The 22,166-nt window shown below is 36.7% G+C and overlaps 1 protein-coding gene across 8 annotated transcripts in view; it reads right to left on the bottom strand.

Annotated features, from left to right (window-relative positions):
* EPB41 (erythrocyte membrane protein band 4.1) overlaps nt 1–22,166 on the bottom strand; it is a 207,054-nt gene that overhangs the window by 144,000 nt on the left and 40,888 nt on the right. For 5 of the 8 annotated variants that reach the window (XM_027864660.1, XM_027864665.1, XM_027864666.1 and 2 more), the window contains exon 1: nt 8,734–8,748. The exons of the other annotated variants lie outside the window; for them this stretch is intronic. In XM_027864660.1, coding sequence (XP_027720461.1) covers nt 8,734–8,744 — 11 coding nt within the window. In that variant the 5' untranslated portion in view covers nt 8,745–8,748. Of the gene's footprint in view, nt 1–8,733; nt 8,749–22,166 lie in introns of those variants that run through there. 8 annotated transcript variants of the gene reach the window in all.

Genomic DNA, 22,166 nt, shown 5'->3' with positions numbered 1-22,166 from the left:
AAAGATACAGAATGAGGCTTACATTTTTGGACATGGCCAATAGGGAATTTGTTTTGCTTAATTATGTATTAACACCTGCTTGCCCATTGAAAAAAAATAATTAAAAAGATGTATCTCCACTGTATCTCCACGCTCTTTCACCTTCACACCCTGGTACATACTATTAGCAGAATCACTGAATTGGAAGGTACCTCAAAGGGCATCTAGTCTAAACCATACACACAAAAAAAGGAATTTCTACCATAACATACAGAACAAGTAGTCTCCAGTCTCTGCTTAAAGCTGTCCAGGGAGGGGGAACCCACCATCTCTTAAACCAGCTAATTTCACTTGTGGACACCTCTGTTAAAAAATTTTCCCAGACAACAAGGCTAAATTTAACTCTTTGCAGCTTCTGACAATCCTTTGGGGTCAAACAAAATAAATCTAATCCCTCTCCTGAACGATGGTCTTTCAAATGCCTAAAGATATATACCCCCTAGGTCTTCTCTTCTCCAAGCTAAACATTCCTGGCTGCTTTAACTGATCCTCATATGTCACGGACTCAAGACCTTCCGCCATCCTGATTGTCCTCCTCTGGACACTCTGCAATTTGACAATGTCTTTAAATCTTGGCACCAAGAATTGAATACAATACTCCAGATGGCAAATGGCATCACCTGAAAGTTTTGTCCCTCTTAGTTCGGCCTAACATCACATTAGCTTTTTTAGCTACCACATCGCAATGCTAGCTTGCATTAAGATAAAAACCCCACATCTTTTTCATACTTGGTTTTTGTACCCAAGTGCGAGATTTTATGTTTATCCGTATAATTTCATCTTATTAGATTCAGCCCAATGCTCCTGACTGTCATCTAGACTGGGCTAGCTATTGCTCCCAGCTTTACATCATCAGCAGATTTAATGGGACTTAGCACCTTTATCCAAGTCAAAAACAAAAATGTTCAACAGCACAAGGCTAAGTAAGCATAGATCCCTGAGGACCTACTCCACTGGAAACCTCCAATCGTGGTAATACTGAATCATTAACAACCACTTTTTGAATCTGGCCATCCAATCAGTTCTGAAGTTATCTAATTGTTTCTAACTCTTTCCATTTTCTCCATGGGAACAATGAGACACTTTACCAAACACTTTGCTAAAATCTAAGTGAACTTTTTCCACAGCCTCCACTCTATATGCTTAAAGTACCCCACACTTCCTTTTATTTACTGCTATCCCACTCATCCTTTAAGGCTCAGTGCAAATGTTTTTAATAAAAAGTCTTCCTGATTCCCCTCGGTTGACATGATCTTATCTTCATTAGTTCCCATAATACTATACATGTCTCTGAAAGGCCTTTATATTCCAATTTGCTAATAATAACTACATACATGCTTTATCTCCCCTACTGGATTGCAAGCTCCTTGAAGGCTTTGTACATACAGTAAGTACCAATTAAATGTCTGAATGAATGGGGAGAGAGGAAGATAAAATGTAGGGTCCCTTTTAAAAGCTATCATCTTCGTTAACCAATAGAGAAAACAAATCTTGGCAAGAAAATCCATTTTGTACCTCTTGGTATCTTCATGAAAGAAAGCTGAGGTGCTTTCGATTTATAAACTATTTGGATGAAAATGAATCTTCACAAATATTTTTAGCTAATAACTTAGTATGAACACTAAAAAATAAGGAAAAATTCAGAAAAAAGCCTCAACTGCTATATCACTTAATGGCAGGTCAAAGGGAACTATTAACTTATTGTAATTTTTGTTGTTGAAATAAAACGAAAGGAAAAATATCCATTTTAAATAAAAAAGAAAACGTTAGACCTAAACAACAGATAACTTGTTATGAACAGATGTGAGTGTATCCCATCAAATGATGCCTCAAAAGCAGTAACAGAGTTACTTGGGAAAGAACACTTCTCCAGGAATGATTACCTACCAAAACTTGCCTATAAAAATGCACAATTGATTCTTCCTTATCCTTTTATTGCACGACGAATTGGAAATTTGGTGACATATTCCATGAAAGCATTTCTAAAAGAAAAAAAAATCTGTGTTTTGCTACATCTCTTCTGTTTTACCTACCTGAGGAGAGCTATGGAAACTCAGAAAACAAAAGAAACAATATCTGGGGAACACCCCTTCTCTCCACCAAGTAATTCTGAACTTCTGTACGCATTCACCATCACAGAATCAGATAATCTTGGAGTATTGAAGCATGACACTTTTCTCATCCCCAAAAGTGGTAATCCAACCCCCACACTGAAGGGAAACCAATAGGAGCAATGAACATACTAACTACCAAAGCAGACTTCTCCATTGTTAGGGCAGCTCTACTTGTTAGAAACTTTTCCCTTAGATTAGGCCAAAATCTGCTTCCCAATCCACCCACTGGGCTCATTCTGCCCTTTGGGGCCAAAGAGAACAAGATTAACTCCTCCTTCTATGAAGGACCCTTCAAATATCTGAAGACAGTAATCACGCTGGAAATCCTTTCCTCAGATTATATGGCTCTGAGAAGTTAAATAACTTGCCATGGTTACACATCTCATTAGAGACTATCACTATAGTGCATAACTGGAGCATATCTACTCCCAAATACAATAGTCTCTCCACTATAACACTAAATACATTTTTCAGGAAAAAAATTACTTTTAAGGCCCATTATTTTTCTCTAATTCTATTACAATTTCATCTATAGTTTCTCCAACACACAATAACAATCAAGACTGACACCTAATAGTCAAAGCAGAAGTCTGAAAGCCAAGAATAGATTCTATTTTCAATTCTATTCCCATTAAAACACTAATCATCTAAAACCAACTCAGTTTCTATTTTTCAATCATATCCCTTTCCTTTCCAGTACTTCAAACTAGAAGCACTAATATTGCTCTTGTTTAGTGCATTGGAGAGGTAGCTGTGGCTTAATGGATAAAGAAATAGCCTCAAAGCCAAGGACATCTGGATTCATGTCCAGACTCTGGCACTAACTGGCTGTGTGAACCTGGGCAAATCATTTAACCTCTCAGTGCTCTTAGCAACTTTCTAAGACTCAAGTTACAGAGAAGGTATTGACTAACCTGCTTTGGTAGAGGGAGTTTTCTGACCTGAAAGTTCCCTAGATCAATAAAATCAATCCTTATTCCTATCCCTTGGTAGAGATTTCCAATGAGACTTGTAACTTTTGTTTATTACCTCTGAAAAATGCCACATACACAAAAGAATAGTAAAATGCCAGTGATTCATGCTACATTCATTTGTTACTTGTGAAAACGCCTATGGGCCATGTGAAATTTACCTACCTATAGAGAGGATACCAACTTAAAGCAGAATTTTTTTTTCTTAAACAAACTTTTGAGTCAAATTTTACATTATTAATACATTTTACAAAATTGGTCCTTTAAGACAGACATTGTTATCTGTTCACTAGCAAAACTAATGTTAGGTATTAAAACATCAGGAAAATTACAATAAATGTTTTGATAACACTGGTAAAATGGCTAATTTTATTTTTAAAAATGGTTTTGAATCCAATATGCAACATTTCTATCTGAAATGATGACTATTACTTATACAATGGTCCTCGTTGCTGTGAACAAGAAACTATTTAGATAGTCACCACAGCATTTTGTAATTATAAATAAAATGTATATAAATATAGGTTATTATGATTTCATTGACCAGATGAGTTATTCTACCATGATACCAATTAACATAATCCAGGGAAAGGAAATTTAGAAAAAACACTAAAGGAGGAGTCAGTATACAAGGGTTCTAATCCTGTCAATGTATAGAAGAAATATGTTTTTTCTTCTACATCTAATCTGTCATTTTGTGACCTTGGGCAAATCCCCCTGCTTCTCTGGGCCTCAGTTTCCTCCTTTCTAAAATAAGATGGTTGGACTAAATGATCCCAGCTCTAAGATTCCTTTCTGTTAAGATTTTAAGTCTCATTAAAAAACAAAATATACCAAGTAAAACAATGATTAATGAGCCTATTACCAGACCTAAATTAAGCATGGACTTACTCTCTTAAGAGAGCTGAATCTAAACAGACAAGATACAAAAAGACAACAATGAAATAAGCTTAAAGTAGAAATGTGAAGGTTATCACAGGAAAAGCAGCTAATACACATCTGTCTCACTGGTTATGCTATCTATACAGTACTTTAAAATTTTATGCAGCTCTCCAAAAGATGAAGTCTTTGAAATGTAAAGCAGACATCAAGTATATTCCTACCAACACAAAATCCGAACTTGCTGTAACTTCAATACATAAGTATTCAGTCAAGGCATCTAAAAACCCAAAGGTCTCAGGTATCAACTTCTGGATACAAGAACTCGCACCAGATAAAAGACAAAAGAATAAGGAGGAGTTTGTTTAGTTTTCCTAATGCTTCCAACTTCTCCCATCTCTCTGCTTCACCAGTTATTTTCCCCACACCTACTTCTTTAGGCCACCAAAATAAAAAGCCAAATCATCAGAAGTTGCCATTGCCAAATTACCACAGAGCAATTTTGCTTTCAAGCAATCACACAACTAAGCAGCAGTACATTTGCTCTTTTGATATTTGATATTCACTCCTCCATAACAAAACCATAAAGAAAAAAAAGATGCAGTCCATGACAATAGTACACATGCAGAATGGCCAAACTGTAACACATAAGCTTAACAGAATATTAATGCACTTTGACAAATATGAATCATACAAAGAAATATGAGACACAAAGTAATGCAAAATAAAGAAAGAAAATACACACTGATAATTCTGAAAAAAGGGGCAAAAATATTTTAAAATATACAAAAGGAAATGAGTTTTAAAGGGAATATGAAAGCAAACAGGCCATTTTTGTTCCACATTGTGAAATTAATACATTTTAAACAAACTAATATAATTTATTTCATGTACAATAACTTAGGATTTTGTCAATTTGAATTTTGTTGATAGTTTAAAATATTTTTTAAAAGAACGTGAAAAAAATGAACATCTGGCCTGCTTTTAAATGAGGGATAAATCCCAGGATCAGAAGAGAAATATACAACACTGAGGGTTAGCTTGTTTCTCCTTACCCGTTTTATTTATAGTATACAGTTTATGGAAGATAGCTTTCTGCATGTTTATCTGTCCCAAAGGAGTATTATAGGGGAAAAAAATATAGCAGACAAAGAGGGTAAGAAACCAGTCATGGAAACATAAATAAGCTAACACTTTTCAACTGCATATAAAGAATCTCCTAACAGAGATACATCTCAGGATAGAATGGAATGCCTAACAAAGCAATGAATTCCCTGTCACTAGGAGCCACAGGATAAAGGATCATAGAATTTAGAATTGGAAAGAACCATTGAGATCATATAATGCATAACCTCCTCCTTTTACCAATGAGGAAGTGAAGGCTCAGAACAGGGAGACTGATTTGACCAAAGTCATGAAGGCAGTAACTGCGTCTGGAGTTTTTCAGTCACTCCATGGCAGCCTCAATCCAAGCAGAAGCCAGACACCATGAGGGTTACTCTACAGGTTCTTGCACCAGCCAAAAGGCTAAGACAGGATGGAGGCTTCCCAACCACCCTGACACTTCTCTATTTAAACTATGGTGATTAAACTCAAACGTTTCAAACTCCACAGCAGAGGTGGTGGGAGGGAAGAAGTGTGGTTATTCATGACTACCAAAGGGCGGGGTATTTAAAAAAATTTCTCACTTCTTTTTTGTTGTTGTTGTTATATCAAAAAAGGAAATTAAGTTATATATGTATATTACTTAACTTTGATTACACGAAATTAAAAAGCTGTTGCACAAACAAAATGAATGCATCTAGATAAGACGGGATATTGGGGGAAGAAAGAAATTCTTAAGACAAATCACCTTACATATCCATAAAAGTCAAATATTAAAGATACACAGTATACAACATGTGCTTCTCCAGAGGATTCCTAAGACATATAATTAAATTATCTTCCTTCTACTCTGAGTTCTTTTGTATTTCTGATTCTTCATCTCGCTCTCTAAATCCAAGCTTTGCCAATGACTATAGTCACGAGCTATTTTCATTCTACATATTTTTGATTCATTTCTGTACAAAGCATTTCAAAATTATTATTATAAAGAAACTTTGTGAATTTATCTTTAAAAGCTACATATCTACTAAAAATTTCTGAGTGGAAAGCTGCCCATGGGGAGCAGGCTTGAAAGTTCTTTATCCTGAAGTTCATGAAGGTAAACATGATAGCAACAACTCCTTAACTGAGGAGAGGATATTTCTGAAAAAGTAAACCACAAAGCAAAGGCAAAGGATACAGAGTCTTTCTTTTTCAGCTTTCATCTTACTTTTTATGGGGAGTAAAGAGGAAAAAAATGAAAGCATATGTGGGAAGAAGAATACAACAGAAGGAGAAGATGGGCTGGTCACATGTCGCAAGGGACAACAGGTGAATGCATGGAGTGCTCCACTGGTACCCATGTGATGCCAAAAGAAAGTGAAAAAGGTCTCCAGTATGTGGATGAACCTGTATGATGGACCTTTTGGAGGATAGGAGGATGTGAGGACACAAGGACATGTACAAAAATTGCAAAGGATACAGACATGGACAGGTTCTGATATTTATTACAAGCAGGAATGCCAATCATTGATGCATTTGGCTGTTTTTCTGGGAGTAACAAGTCAGACCTGAATATAACATAAATAATCTCTCTTCAACATGGCATCTATATTACCACCACCACTGCCACCACTACCACTTCAGATTCAGATTATATAACCTCTCTCTTCAGCCTTTCAACCCATCTTCTCCACAAAAAAAAAAATTTTCTTCTAAAAATTGTTTTTAAAAATGGTTTCTCAAGCATCAAAGGGAGTATAAAGGTAAGATTCAGTAAGAAAACTAACTCAAGTCAGAGCAGAAGAAATATAATAAATAATTTCTCAGAATCACTTGAAACATAATATGAACTTAATCCAAAGCCATGAGTACTTAAATGGAAATCCCAGAACCTCAGAGATAGAAGTAACCTCAGAGAGTCCAACTCTTATCCAAAACATGAATTCCCTTCTATAGCAACTAACCTCTGCTAGTAGGATCAAATCAGAAATGGGATCTTTAGTTTAACAGAATTAGATAACAATATCTTACATTTACATAATGCATGAAGTACAAATATGATTTCAATTCCTTCCCCAAGTCCACTGACATAGGCACTCCCTCCACCAATGCTGATCCTAAGCTTTCTTCACCTTAGGAAGTACTCTTCATGAATTACAGTGGCCAAAAATATTACCACCTGATTGACAACCTTATGGTGATGGCCTCCAGACACTTCCCAGCTGTGTGATTCTGAGCAAGTCACTTGACATTGTTTGCCTCAGTTCTTCATCTATAAAATGAGCTAGAGAAGGAAATAGCAAACCATTCCAGTATCTTTGCCACCCTAATTGGGGTCATGAAAAGTTGGACATCACTGAAAATGAATGAACAACAACTCTTTCCAAACTTAGCTAAGTCCCTCACTTGACAAATATAGTCCTCACTGGAATGGTCCTAGTAACCTTTCCAACTTAGTAGTAACTGGCAGTGTTCAGGATTTACTGAATTAGCCTTTGAAAATCCAGTCCTCTCAATACCATGATGAGGAAGTAGAGTAAGGCTTTCATGATAGATTTCTAGTACAGTATTATTCTCACTTTACAGATGAAGAGACTGAAGCTTGGAACAGTTAAATGCCTTCTCATTGTTAGCAGAATTGGGTCTAAAATTCTATAAAAACTCACACTTCTTTATTAAATAAAATAATCTTAAAGCCTCAAAAGAAAATATAGAACAAAGACAACCAGAAGATAAAAATACAAATTCTCCATTATAAACAACAATACTTCATGTAAAGCTGTAGAAGTTAATGTATACACAAATCCAAGAATTCATTAGGGTATAAACAATTTGCTTTTTTGTTTACTTTTCAATAACAAGATATAATATGGTATGTGATTACTACAAAGCAGTTTAGTTTTCAGGTAACCTGTATATAATCATTTCCCTACAAACACACCCTCCTCAAATCGGCCAGGCTTCTTCCTGTTTTCCAACAGTATATGTTTACTTTCACATCTGCTGCCAAAGATAAAAGCAGCACTAGAGAACACCAACCACAGGACTGTGCTTTACCAACCCCGGAAGTGAAACCCTACTAGTTGTGAAACTCAAAAACATTCCCACAAAGTTAAGTGTTACACCAAAAACATGCTCTAAGTCCAGGAAAGACTAATGCTCAAAACACAAAAATAGTAGACAATTTAACTAGGAAGCTTAATGGGGCAAAACACAAAAGTTATTACTCTTGGCCCAAAGATCTGGACCCACATGAGAACCTAGAAAAATTTTATTCTTCTTTCAGGAGAAAACATTCAACAATAACAACAACAAAAAAGTTGATTAAAACATTGATCATCGGGGCAGCTAGGTGGCACAGTGCATAGAGCTTCAGCATTGGAGTCAGGAGGACCTAAGTTCAAATTCTGCCTCAGACACGACATTTATTAGCTGTGTACCCTGGGCAAGTCTCATAACCCTGACTGCCTCACCAAAAAAAAAAAAAAAAAGCAAAAAACATTGATCATCAGGGAGCCTCTTTTCAGAACTTCAAATAAGCTATGAAAAAAGTCTTCTTCTAGAAAGCAACTGAGAACTTTCAGTTTTATTTCATATGACTCCACCCACATGCAATTGTAGCCCAGACAAATTAGATTACTCACTTGTACTCCATAAGCATCCCACCTCTATGCCTCTCCCTGATTCCTCTGCACATGTCCAGTGAGAAATTACACCTTTCCTCCCTCAGAACTCACATACCACTTGGTATGTTTCTTAAGCAATTAGGCTCTCTTTTGTAGCATACTCATCTGTATATGTGATTTATCTTCTTCCTAGGCAGAACACTCCAGAAAGACAGGGACCATGTCCCCTTCCTGGAATGTTTTCTCTCCTTACCTCTTCCCTCTTGAGACACTTAGCTCCATTCATGATTCAACTGAAGTACCACCCCTTAAATGAGGTCTTTCCTGATTCCTTCCCCCACCCCCAAGTAGTTCATGCAACCCACAAAAAATTCTTTTATATTTACTTATCTAGTTTCTCTCCAATAGAAAGTAAGCTCCCATTTTGATTTTTGTCTTCATATCCCCAGTAACTGGCACACACGTTATGCTCTTAATAAATACTTATGTTGAATTATCTTCTGTATTCCTCCCCTCCTCTACCAAACACCCTTCATGTGAGCTCCAACAGACCCACCCCTCCATGCATCAGCACACACTTTCTTTTCCTTCCCTGTTTGTAGACAACTATCTCTAGCCCTCACAAAGGCTAACCCCTTGACCTATTTACTCTTTCTTTCCAGCCTCCAATAGTTGTCCCCTCTCTTTTGGGATTTAGTACAGTACCTGGCACATTAGGCATTTAATAAGTGGCTTTCTTTTTCTCTTTTAGCCCATCCAGCTACTGCCCCATCCTTTTACTCTCCTTCACTGCTAAACTTTTTGAAGAAAAAAAAAATCTATATTCAAATGCTTCTATTTCCTTACTACCCCCTCTTAAACCCCTTGCAATCTTCCCCCACCATTTTATTGAAACCAATAATCTCCTAATTCCCAAATATCTTTCTACAGACCTCCTCCTCCTCTGCAATGTAGCATTGTTAACCACTCCTTATTGCACGATATTCTCTTCTCTCGGTTTCAGAGATATTACATGCTCCTGATTTTCCTCCAATCTCTCTAATCATTCTCTACTCAATCCCTTTAACACAGGTGTTTTACAAGGATCTGTTCTCAGCCCTTTCCTTTCTATACTCTATGTTGGCAATCTCATTCATTCCAAAAGCTTCAATTATCAACTACAGGCAAATGCCTCAAAATCTATAACCTCAGACCAACATCTCCAACTGCCCTCGGGGATGTCCAAAACTGATTATATTCTTGCTTTCCCATAATCCTGTTCCTCCTCCTGACTTTACCAATTTTTTTTTTCACCCTGTCTCCTAAATTTATAACCTTAGGGTAAATCTTTGACTCTTTACTGTCACCTCTTATAACCTATCAATTATCAAGTCCTGTTGATTCCATCTCTTGCAATATCAATTAACCCCCTCATTAGAGGCTATGTTCTAGCCAGAATGAACTGCCTTCTTTCCCTGAATATGCATTAAACTACTTCCATGTCTCTGCTCATCTCTCTATCTCTCATATCGCTATGCCTGCAATATCTTGCCCTCCTACATCCTTTAAAACCTAACTAAAACACTACCTCCCCTCTAAAAAGTCTTCTCAATCCCTTGGGTCAGTACTACTTTCCCCCTTTGGATTTCCCATAGCATTTTGCTTTGGAATTCCCTAATATATATATTAAACATTATGTATTACAGTTATCTATGTTTGTATCTTATCCTGCTACTAGATTCCATGAAGGTTATGTTTTACCCAAATTATGGATATATCCAGTTTTTATGCAGTGTTCTGCATACAGTAGGCATTTAATAAATGCTTAATAAAATGAAGTGAACTCACTACAGCTTGCGGCAACCCTTACAATTTGGGGCAGCACTAATTTGTTTAGAAGTTCTTCCTTATGTCAAGCTAGAATCTGCCTCTAACTTTATCAGTTTCAATTCCTGAGGCAATGACACTAGTCCAATGACTATGGGCTCATTTCCCCAATCTAAGCCTCAGTTTCCTTCCCCTAAAACTAGGAAAATAATACTCATACCGAGTACTTCACCAGGTTGTCATGAGGAAGGTGATAAGAACTAGGATTAGGGCCTACATTTGCTGACTGGAAGCTCATGAGCTCCAAACAGAAGTTAGATGATTATTTGTTCTCAGGAATGTTCTGCTCCAGCACTTACTGGACTAGAGGCCTTCTAAGATCATGTTATTCTGTGAACTCCCTGATTTGCCCACAGAATAAAGTTCAAATTTCTGGCATTAAAGACCCTCCACAACCTGTCTTAAACTACCTTTCTAAATAATGTCTCAACATAAAACTTATATTCACTTGCTATTTTCCATGGTGCCTCGTACTTTGTTACCTCCACAACTTCACTCGTGTTTTTGCCTATACCTAAAATGCCCTCCCCTGCATTTCTGCCTATTGAAACCATTCTTCAAGGCAAATTCTCAAAAACAATTTCCTTCATAAGCCCTTACATCTACCCCAGCCCCAGGCAGAAGTGTTCTCCCACCTTTACCCTGATGCAGGCCATGTAAGTGCTACGCTAATGAGACCGAGCCTTGCACTTGAGCTACTTGCCAGACTGATGTGTGTACCATGCAGAATCATAATCTCCTTAAAGGCAAGCACTGTCACATATACCTTTGTCTTCCTAGCATAAGTAGTATGGGAAACTTTATGAGAAGCCCTGACATTTATAGAGCACTTTTACACTGATAAAGTACTTTATATACATTATAGTAATAACTTAAAATGATACAGAGCTGACAATCCTGTGGGGCCTGTAGTATGAGAATTAGATTTATTTTATCAACAAGGAATCTGAAGGTCTGAGAGGTGAAGTGATTTGCCTGCCCACAATCACATGCTTCCCTAAGTTCCGAAGATGGAATTTTAACCAGGTCTTCCTGACCCAAATCCACCACTGTATTCACTAGGCATGCTGACCACAATCATCACAACAGCCCAGGGAAGGAGGCACCATGGGTATTATTGCGTCTACTGTAGGTTCAGAGAGACTGTGATTAATCAGTAAGCTAGTTAGTGAGAAAGCCACTGTTGATAAGTAAAACTGTAATTCTGTTTTTTGGGGGGTTTTTTGTGAGGGCAACTGGGGCTAAGTGACCTGCCCAGAGTCACACAGCTAGTGAGTGTTATGTGTCTGAGGCCAAATTTGAACTCAGGTCCTCCTGACTCCAAGGCCAGAGCTCTATCCATTGCACCACCTAGCTGCCCCTAGTATTCTTTCCACTATGTCATGCCTTCAAATTCCTAAAGTTAAAGAGTTAAGCATGAAAGCCTATGTAGGAATGAAAACATATAGTTTCTAGCACAGTATTTCGCATGTAGTAAGCATTTAGTTTGTTGACTAGATTGTACAAAGTAATATTTCACTGGAAATGTAAAGGCCTAAATTCTATTTCTAACTACAAAAGACACATCAACTAACTTCTGGCAATTATTACCTTTGGTATTTGGATTCACATCTACAAACTACAAACTGATGAGAACCAGATTAAATGACAAATCCTCTCATGACCCCAAATTCCAAAATAATTATCTAAATATTTACTTATTTCTTGAGCATATACAGAATGAAAACAATTAGGCCCCACAAAGATGAACCACAGATCCTCCTCCACCAGCTAAGCAGATGGAAGGAAGAGTCTTCTTCCCTTCAATTCATTACATCCAAGCTCTGCCCATCGAAGTCTGACTCCTCCTAACCTAACAATACTTGTGATCTGACTTTTACAACATCCTAAGTTTTTCCCTGGGCTAAAGCCTGGACCCCCCCCCTAAAAATCCATAGCCCAGCCTTAACTCTTCCAAACCCTTTCTCTCTTAACACACTTTGATTCCCTTTGCCTTTCAGTGACTTGAACCATATCAGAGGAAAAACAGTTGAAGGAATTACAGATGTTTACTGGAGAGGAAGAAGTGGGAGACAGCACAGGATAGGCCCAAGGAAAGAGATTTGATAACAGTATTCATGTAGCTGAATGGCTATTATGAAAAAATACTAGATTTATTTTGTGTTTCTTTACAGAACAGAATTAGATCCTTCTATTCAGCAGATATTTAACTTCAACGCAACAAATGTTTATTAATCACTTACGATGTGCAAGGGAGGCAGAATTTAGCTTAATATATGAACTTCTTAATCACTAAAACTACTCAAAATGGGAATATGCTACCTGATGATATATAGTAAGAACTAACACTCAAGACCAGATAACTAGCTGTCAAGAATACAACAAAGAATATTCCTGCATTCAGAGAGAAGTGAGATTTTAAGGCCTCTTTCAACTTGAGAATTCTATGGTCTCAAGGCCTAAACTTCATAAGACCAATTATCCAATGTAAGTGGCCTCTTCCACTTAATTGACCATCTCATACTCCTCAGTATCTTTCAAAGGATATGCACAGGTTCTATAACTAGAAGGTACTCGTTTTTTTAATTTTAAATTTATTTATTTATTTTTTGTTTTGTTTTCAACATTCATTTCCATAAGCTTTGGAGTTTTCAATTTTCTCCCCTTCCTCCTCTCTTCCCATGAAGGCATGCAATCTGATATAGGCTCTACATATACATTCATATTGAACCTATTTTCACATTAGTCATGTTGTAAAGAAGTATTAGAACCAATGGAAGAAACCACGAGAAAGAAGAAACGAAAGGAGAAAAGAGATCAAATAGTATGCTTTGATCTGCATTCAGATTCTATAGTTCTTTCTCTGGATGTGGATAGCATTTTCCATCAGGAGTCTTTTGGAATTGTCTTAGATTCTTGTATTGCTGAGAAGAGCTAAGTCTATCAAAGTTAGTCATCGCACAGTGTGGCTGTTACGTGTACAATGTTCTCCTGGTTCTGCTCACGTCACTCAGCATCAGACCATACAAGTCTTTCCAGGTTTTTCTGAAGTCTGCTTGCTCATCATTTCTTACAGCATAACAGCATTCCATTACATTCATATACCACAACTTGTTCAGCCATTCCCCAATTGATGCGCATCCCCTCAATTTCCAATTCTCTGCCACCACAAAAAGAGCTGCTATAAATATTTTTATACATGTGGGTCCTTTTCTCATTTTTATGATCTCTTTGGGATATAGCCCTAGAAGTGCTGTTGCTGGGTCAAAGGGTATGCACATTTTTATAACCCTTTGGGCATAGTTCCAAATTGCTCTCCAAAATGGTTGGAGACAATGCATTAGTGTTACAATTTTCCCACATCTTCTCCAACATTTATCATTTTCCTGTTTTGTCATGTTAGCCAATCTGACAGGTGTGATTGGTACCTAAGAGTTGTTTTATTTTGTATTTCTCTAATCAATAGTGATTGAGAACATTTTTTCATATGACTATAGAGAGCTTTAATTTCTTCATCTGAAAACTGCCTGTTCATATCCTTTGACCATTTGTCAATTGGGGAATGACTTATATTCTTATAAATGTGACTCACTTCTCTATATATTTTAGAAATGAGACATTTATCAGAGACACTGGCTGTAAAAATTATTTCCCAGCTTTCTGCTTCCCTTCTAATCTTGGTTGCATTGGCTTTGTTTGTGCAAAAACTTTTCAATTCACTGCGATCAAAATCATCCACTTTGCATTTCGTAATATTCTCTCTCTCTTGTTTGGTCATAAACTCTTCCCTTCTCCATAGATCTGACAGGTAAACTATTCCTTGCTCTCTTGGTTTGCTTATAGTATCAGCCTTTATATCTAAATCATGTACCCATTTTGACTTTATCATGGTATAGGGTGCAAGATGTTGGTCTATGCCTAGTTTCTGCCACACTATTTTCCAGTTTTCCCAGAAGTTTTGTTAAATAGTGAGTTCTTATCCCAGAAGCTGGGGTCTCTGGGTTTATCAAACAGTAGATTACTATAGTCATTGACTATTGTGTCTTACATGCCTAACCTCTTCTACTGTTCTACCACTCTGTTTCTTAGCCAGTACCAAGTAGTTTTGATGATTGCTGCTTTATAATACAATTTACAGTCTGGTACTGATAGGTCACCTTCTCTTGCATTTCTTTTCATTAATTCCCTTGATATTCTGGACCTTTTGTTCTTCCAAATGAATACTGTTATTATTTTTCTAGCTCTATAAAATAATTTTTGGTAGTTTGATTGGTATGGCACTGAATAAGTAAATTAATTTAGGTAGAATTGTCATTTTTATTATATTAGCTTGGCCTACCCATGAGCAACTGTTATTTTGGAAGGTGCTCTTCCAATTCACTAGTATGAATGGGGAGAAATATGTGGGTCCAAGGATCTGCCAAATATTGACTGACTAGATGAGCTAAGGTTCCTGCCAAGGCTATTGTTTTTATCCTGAATTTTCGCAACATCCTAAGTGGTTACTATGTGCCCAAGACAAGGCTAGGAACCGTGGAGAGATGCAGTGAAAAAAAGGAGTCATAACACAGAGTCTCTGCCCCTAAATTTACGATCTGGTTAGGAAGCCAATACAATAAAATCCAAAAAATATTTATTAAGCATTTAATATGTGCAAGGCACTGTGCTAGGCTCTAGGGATAGAGAAAAACAACAACAACAAAAAGTCTGACCTAAGGAGCTTTCATTCTGCTCGGAAGATAAAATCTGTAAAAAATAAATAAATAAATATATACATGATATTTTGAGAAAGGAACTAGAGGAATTAGGAAAGGTTTTCCCTAAAAGGGAGGTTATTAGCTGTTTTGCTACACAAAACATTATCAAAAAGAGGAGGTATATAATTAAGGAGTAAATTGTGCAGTGGATTAAACGTAGGCAGAATTTCACAGGATTATCAATGAAGGACTAGAATAGTCATCAAAGACTTCACTGAATTTTTTTTTACTCACTTTCACTGCTACCTCCCATTAGTCACCTCATTTTTTCTTTCCCCCCTACCTCCTTAAGATAAGAACTGTTTTACCTTCTCTACATCTTCTTGGTCTTGGCTGGTTATTTCCAGTCTTCAGATGACTTAAAAAACCTAGTGACTATCTAAATATTTACAATTATGGTTATGGTATTAGCCTGATTTAAGCATTATGTAAAATTATATAGGTTTCAATACATAATAGTCTTTGTAATCCACAAAACATTTCTCCATTCTACACCTTAAGGCTGGTTCATATACAAAAATATAATTTTGTTCAGTTGTGTCCAATTCTTCATGTCCTCATTTGGTTGGCAAAGATACTGGAGGGGGTTGCCCATTTCCTTCTCCAGATCATTTTACAGATGAGGAACTGAGGCAAACATGAGCTAAGGGTCACACAGCTAGTAGGTGTCTAAGGCTAGATTTGAACTCATGAAGATAAGTCTTCCTGATTCCAAGTCCAGTGCTCTATCCACTTCACCACGTAGCAGTCCCCTAAAAGGCATAATTAGCAAAACAAATAAAACTGCTATTCACATTCACATGGAAGAATCACAAACACTTTATGGATTTTCTTGCATTCAGAAGCAGTGATGTTACTTCAAGCAGAGAAGATGCCAGGAAGCTTGAAGATTTAAAAATAGCCTCACAAGAAGCTCATCTCTAACACCAGATGGGAAGAAACTACTCTATAAAGATACATGCGTGGGAGGACACATACACAACATCACATGATATCATGTAGAGGACTTGTGTAATTACATAACACTGCTGAGATTAGCAGAACTCTGCAGGTAGTAAGCTTGCAGTGGTGTAGGAATTCTGGGTCACTAACTAAAAAGGGGGGGGGAACAATGAAGGAGGAGAGAAGGGCCTAGGGAGAAGGGAGCAGTCTGCAATGATAATGAGGCTTCACCTCTAAACTGCATTCCACATATCACTTCTGCAAACTTAAATAGACGGTAGTAAAATCTGAGGGCTTAACTCTTCATAACTCTTAATGGTTCTGCTTGTGTCCATACGTCTAAAAAGTAGCCCATTATTACTTTCCACATCCTGTGTGCCAAATTTATGGATCAAGGTAAAAAACCTTCCATCTAAGGAGACCTGGGTGTTTTAAATTAATCAATTAAATATGTATATACACATATGTGTTATACACAGAAAATCATACTGATATACAATTTAATAGTTTTACTTGCATTGTGATCTGACTATATTAAAAGAATTTTAATAAGATTACTTAAGAATTCATGTAAGTACTTAATAATAACTATATAGCAATTACAACTCAACCCTGATAAAGTACTGCATCCATAAATTACAAAAGGAACAGTCCTTCTGTTCCATTATACATATGTGACAGTTTCAAATTAGCAGAGATCTTTAAAGTAGCCTATTCATTTGTATGTCTCACTTTGTTCTTCAGAATCATAATATTTAATAATACCACACAGAGATTTCCAAAATGACATGGATAGCTTTGCTGACTGAATATTGGTTAAACAAGATAACAATTCTTTATTACGAGAATAGTAATTATTTTTTTAATTTCTATATCAACCTGAATCCATCACACCACATTTCCCGTCTAATCCACCTAATAAGCAAAACTAAATAAGGAGAGGTGGTATGCTTAAGTGAAAAGAATGCTCAACTTATCTTTTACTCAGATGCTAGGCACACAGGAAGTGCTTAAGAAATGTATGTTAAAAAAAAAAAAGGAAAGAAATGTATGTTGATTTGACTTAACTCAACTTACAGATTCAACTGAGTCCTGGTTTGTTCTTATTGTTTGGCAAATCATTCAATCCCTCTGAGTCTTAATTTCCTCATATTTAAAATGAGGATAATATCTGACCTATCTACCTCCCTGCACTGTTTATAGGGATCCAAATAAGAATGAATAAACAAATGAATTGAAAAGCATTTAGTAAGCATTTACTATGTGTCAAACACTGTATTAAACTAAGCCCTGGATACAATTATCATCTCTATGCAGATGATTTTCCTATCTATCTAGCCCTAACCTCTCTCCAGACCTCCAGTCTTGAATCTCCAGCTGCCTATTGGAATCTTGACCTGTATGTCTTATAGATATCTTAAAATCATCATGTCCAAAACAAAACTCATTATCTTTTCCCTCCAAACCCTCCCCTCTTCAAACTTTTCTATTACTGTTAAGGGTTCCACCATCCTCCTAGTCACCAAGGTTCACAATATAGGCGCCATACTCAACGTCTCACTCCCTCTTACCCCATGATATCCCAGTAGTTGCCAAATATTGTTTTTACTTCCATGTCTGTCTCCTCCCCTCTGACACGGCTACCACCTTAGCCCAGGCTCTCATCTCCTTTCCCCTGCACCATTTCAACAGTCTCCTAATAGGTCTCCCTGCCACTGTCTCTCTCCACTCCAACCATCCTCCATACATCTGCCAAAATGATCTTCCTAAAGCATAGGTCTATTTCAATTCTCTATTAAATAAACGGCATTGGCTCCCTACTGACTCTAGGATAAAATATTATTTCAGATTTATCTGGACCATTTTTAGTTTCTATTTTTGTTTGTTTCACAATGTACATTATTGGTATGATAGTCAACAAGCAATTAAGTGCCTCTGTAGCAGACACCATACTAAGTGTTAGGGTTACAGAAAAAGCAAAAACAGTCCCCGCTCTCAAAGAGCTTACAGTCTAACAGAGAGACAACATGTAAATAAATAGGTACATATAAGACACATACAGAATGGATGAAAGGTATTTTAGAAAGGAAGCCTATAGCAACTAGGGGGCTGGGAAATGCCTACTGCACAAAGTGACATACCAGTTGGGTCTTGAAAGAAGTCAGGGATACCAAGAGGCAGAGGTAAGATGCACAAAGATACAGAGATGGATTATGGTAAGAGAAGAACAGCAAGCAAGACCAGTAAAGCTAGATCAAAAAGTGCATGGAGAGGAGTAAAATATAAGAAGATGAGAAAGGTGGGAAGGGGTTAGGTTGTAAAAGGCTTTAAATGCAAAACACAGAAGTTTTTATTTGATCTTGGAAATAACAGGGAGTCTTTGAAGTTAACTGAGTGGAGGGGAGGGGATGATAGAGTAAGGCATACCCTTTAGAAAGTTGAGCAAAGGATGGATGGAAGTAGGAAAAGACCTGAGGCAAGGAGTGCAATCAGAAGGCTATTGGAATAGTGCAGACAAGAACTGATGAGGGTCTGGACAAGGGTTATGGTTGCATGAGGAAAGAGAAGGGGAATTATACAAAAGATGTTACAAAGGCAGAAATGACAGGATTTGGCAACTAATTAGATACATGGGGTGAGTAAGAATGAGAAGTCCTCAGTGACACCGAGGTTTTGAACCCAGATGATTTAGAAGGAGAGTGCTGCCCTGGACAGTAACAGGAAAGTTCAAAAGAGGGGTGGGTTTTGGGGAAAAGATAATGAATTCAGTTTTGAACATGTTCAGTTTGAGATGCCTAAAAGACAACTAGTTCAAGATGTCCCACAGGTAGCTGGTGATGTAGTCTCAGAAGAGAAACTAGGATTGGATATATAAATCAAGGAAGCACCTAAATAGAAATATTAACTGAACTGATGGGAGCTAATGAGATCACCAAGTGAGAGTATAGATAGAGAAAAAATGAGAAGAGGGCCCAAGACAGAGACTCAGAGGATACCCCATAGAGAATGACAGGGATAAAGACCCAGCAAAGAAGACTAAAAAGTCTCTATTAGACAGGCAGAAGGAAAAGTAAGAGATAACATCATTATATAATTTATAAATAAGTATATATACACTTATCAGGAATGTAAGCTCAAAAATGTTTTGCTGATAATGCCAAACTTGAAAAAGTTTGAAGATCAGTGTCCTAAGAAACGGAAGTTGATTAATCCAGGCCCTGGATTAGCTAGAAACAATGACCCCAAAAGTACTGAGTGGTAGTCAGAAGAAAGAATACAGCATGAAGTCACACAGTTTATGTGTAACTACATGGGTTCCATATGGAGGTAATTAATGGGAGATTATTATAATTAGACAATTGTTCTTTATGAAAGCAAATTAAAACATGGTGCCTTTCTTCAACACATTAAGAATATTTTACAAGTGCCACCAAAGTCATAGAAAAGAGGTAGCTACAATACACACACCCTCTGGATAGAAATAGATTTATTCATATATAAATATATGTACTTATATATCTACATGTAAAATAAGCAAGTCAAAAGAGACTATCATAAACAAACACTCCACTCAATTTTTTTCCTGAGAGCAATAATTTCCTCCCCCCAAAAATTGTGGAGATAGTTTGAGAATTACAATATCATTATAGACCATTAGAATTTTATTTCTTAATTCTACTGATTTATATGTACTATTTACAAAACTCTATGAATTCTTCAACCACCTCACTACACATTCATTAAATCACAGAAGACTGAATCAAAATACTAATCTAACCCAGTGTGTTTGCAACTATTTATTACACTGAATAGTACTGAACACACCATGAAACGACTCATAAAAATTATACCATATGCTACCAATAATATCACATCATATTTAAATAAACAACAAAAATTAATGATATCATTTTGGCATCCAAACATAATTTAAGAATTATTTACTGTAAACTGAAAGAATCCATTGCTTTTTTCAACAGCTATGAATTCTCTGCAACTGTACACTTTCAAAGACCAAATTTTGAGGATTCCCGCCCAAGGGGGAAAAAAAGTTGTTCATAAGAAAACTTTGATAGGATGATCATATCACTAAAGAAAAAAGGATAAATCTGTGAGCAGGTCGTATTCTTAAAATCCGTTTAAAATATAATCTTCATCCAAATGTTTAAAGAGATCAACAGTGGGCGTGAAGAAGATGAACAGAGCCTACATGAAACATACCAATAGGTAACAAGAAGACAACTATGAGAAGTATGCTTGGCAGATAACAAGGAAACAGAATAGTGGTTTGAATTTACTGATTTCTTGATTTCTACAAGCAAACACCTCCTTTATGACTGCTTCTACTTTGAAGCTCATAAGATTAGAGCATCAATAGGCAGCTGAATAAACACCTTCAAAACCTAACTCTATGAGGAAGTCCTGTGCATAATTCACAATGCAAATCACAGGCTGTATATTTTAAACCAGAATCTGCTGGTTAACATATCGAAGTATCGGCAGAGCATTCAAGTGTCCTGTGGCTTTTAGGCAGCAACCTTGACAGGCTCACTCTGAAAGGAGAGAAGAGGTACAACCTGGAAATCTGATATGCCAAGGAAGCTCAACTTCACATTAGTTGTGAATATCCTATAATTTAAATTTACTCACAATTAAAGAACAAAAATTAAGAATGTTTTAAAAGTTGGCCTGTGGTTTTAAATTTTCTAAATTGTTCTATCTGAACTGCACACAAGAAAATATTATGCTAGTGAACATGACTGTGGGACACATAAAACCTCGCAAAAGAATATTACTTTTTAAAAAGGGCTAAGTTTTGCAGAACAAGGAACTGAGGTATTGGAGGGAATAGGGGGGAAACATCAAGATTTACTCAACAAAATATTTTCACATATATTCTTATTTGATCTTCACAATAGCCCAATAAGGTAGATAGGTCTGATGATATTCTCCTAATTTTATAAATGCAGAAAAGGGTAGTAACAAAGACTAATAAAACAAAATACAAGGTGATGGTTCCAAATACGAATTTTGTACATGTCCCTTTAAAGAATAACTTTGAAAAAAAAAAAGAACTTAAATGCCACCTTCTACAGAAATCCTTCCCTAACCAACACCACACCTAGGCCACAACAACCATTTCTGGTCTAAAGTGATCCCTCTCCTCAGACCTAACATAGCATTTTATACTTGCTAATCACTTTCTTATTCCACTCTTCATAATAGCTCTTAGGACATTATAATGGAAAAACACCAGAAATGGGGTTAGAAAATGGGTTCCACTGAGTTAGGAAATCTTAGGCAAGTCTTGTTACCTCACTGTGTTTCGGTCTGACCTGACTGGTAACCTATCTAATAAGATTTGGGGAGCATTGAATGAGATAACATATGAGGCAGTGCAATGCAGTGGAAAATATGATGAGCTAGGGAGTCAGACCACCTAAGTTCTCTTTCTGCCTCACCTACGTACTATCTGGGTAACTTTGAGCACAGAAGCTACCCCTTCTAGGCCTTAGTTTCCTCTGCAAAATGAGGGGTTGAACTAGACAGTACTATCCTATAATTAAGCACTTTGTAAACCTGTAAAGGCTATAAAAATATGGACTATAAAGGATAGTGTCAAATCACCCTGAAAAGACCACACACTCCCAGAGGACCCCAGGGCCATGTTCTAATCTCATCTGTATTCCCTACTCTAGAGGCATCAGCCAGCAAAGCTAAGTGTGGCCCAAAAGAGATTAAAATCTAATTAGGAAATATTTAATAAAATAAGTAAAAAAATGATAGAACATAGATAATGTTGATATGTGGACACCACTGTCCCATATGACCTATCACACCCTTACAAACAATTATTGCTCAATAAATATCTGTTGAATTGAAAAA

Source organism: Vombatus ursinus, unplaced genomic scaffold (genome assembly GCF_900497805.2).
Source record: "Vombatus ursinus unplaced genomic scaffold, bare-nosed wombat genome assembly UNPS02014775.1, whole genome shotgun sequence".
In the NCBI taxonomy this organism is placed as follows: domain Eukaryota; kingdom Metazoa; phylum Chordata; class Mammalia; order Diprotodontia; family Vombatidae; genus Vombatus; species Vombatus ursinus.
The sequence above is the reverse complement of the archived record's forward strand: the minus strand, read 5'-3'. Positions and strand labels throughout refer to the sequence as shown.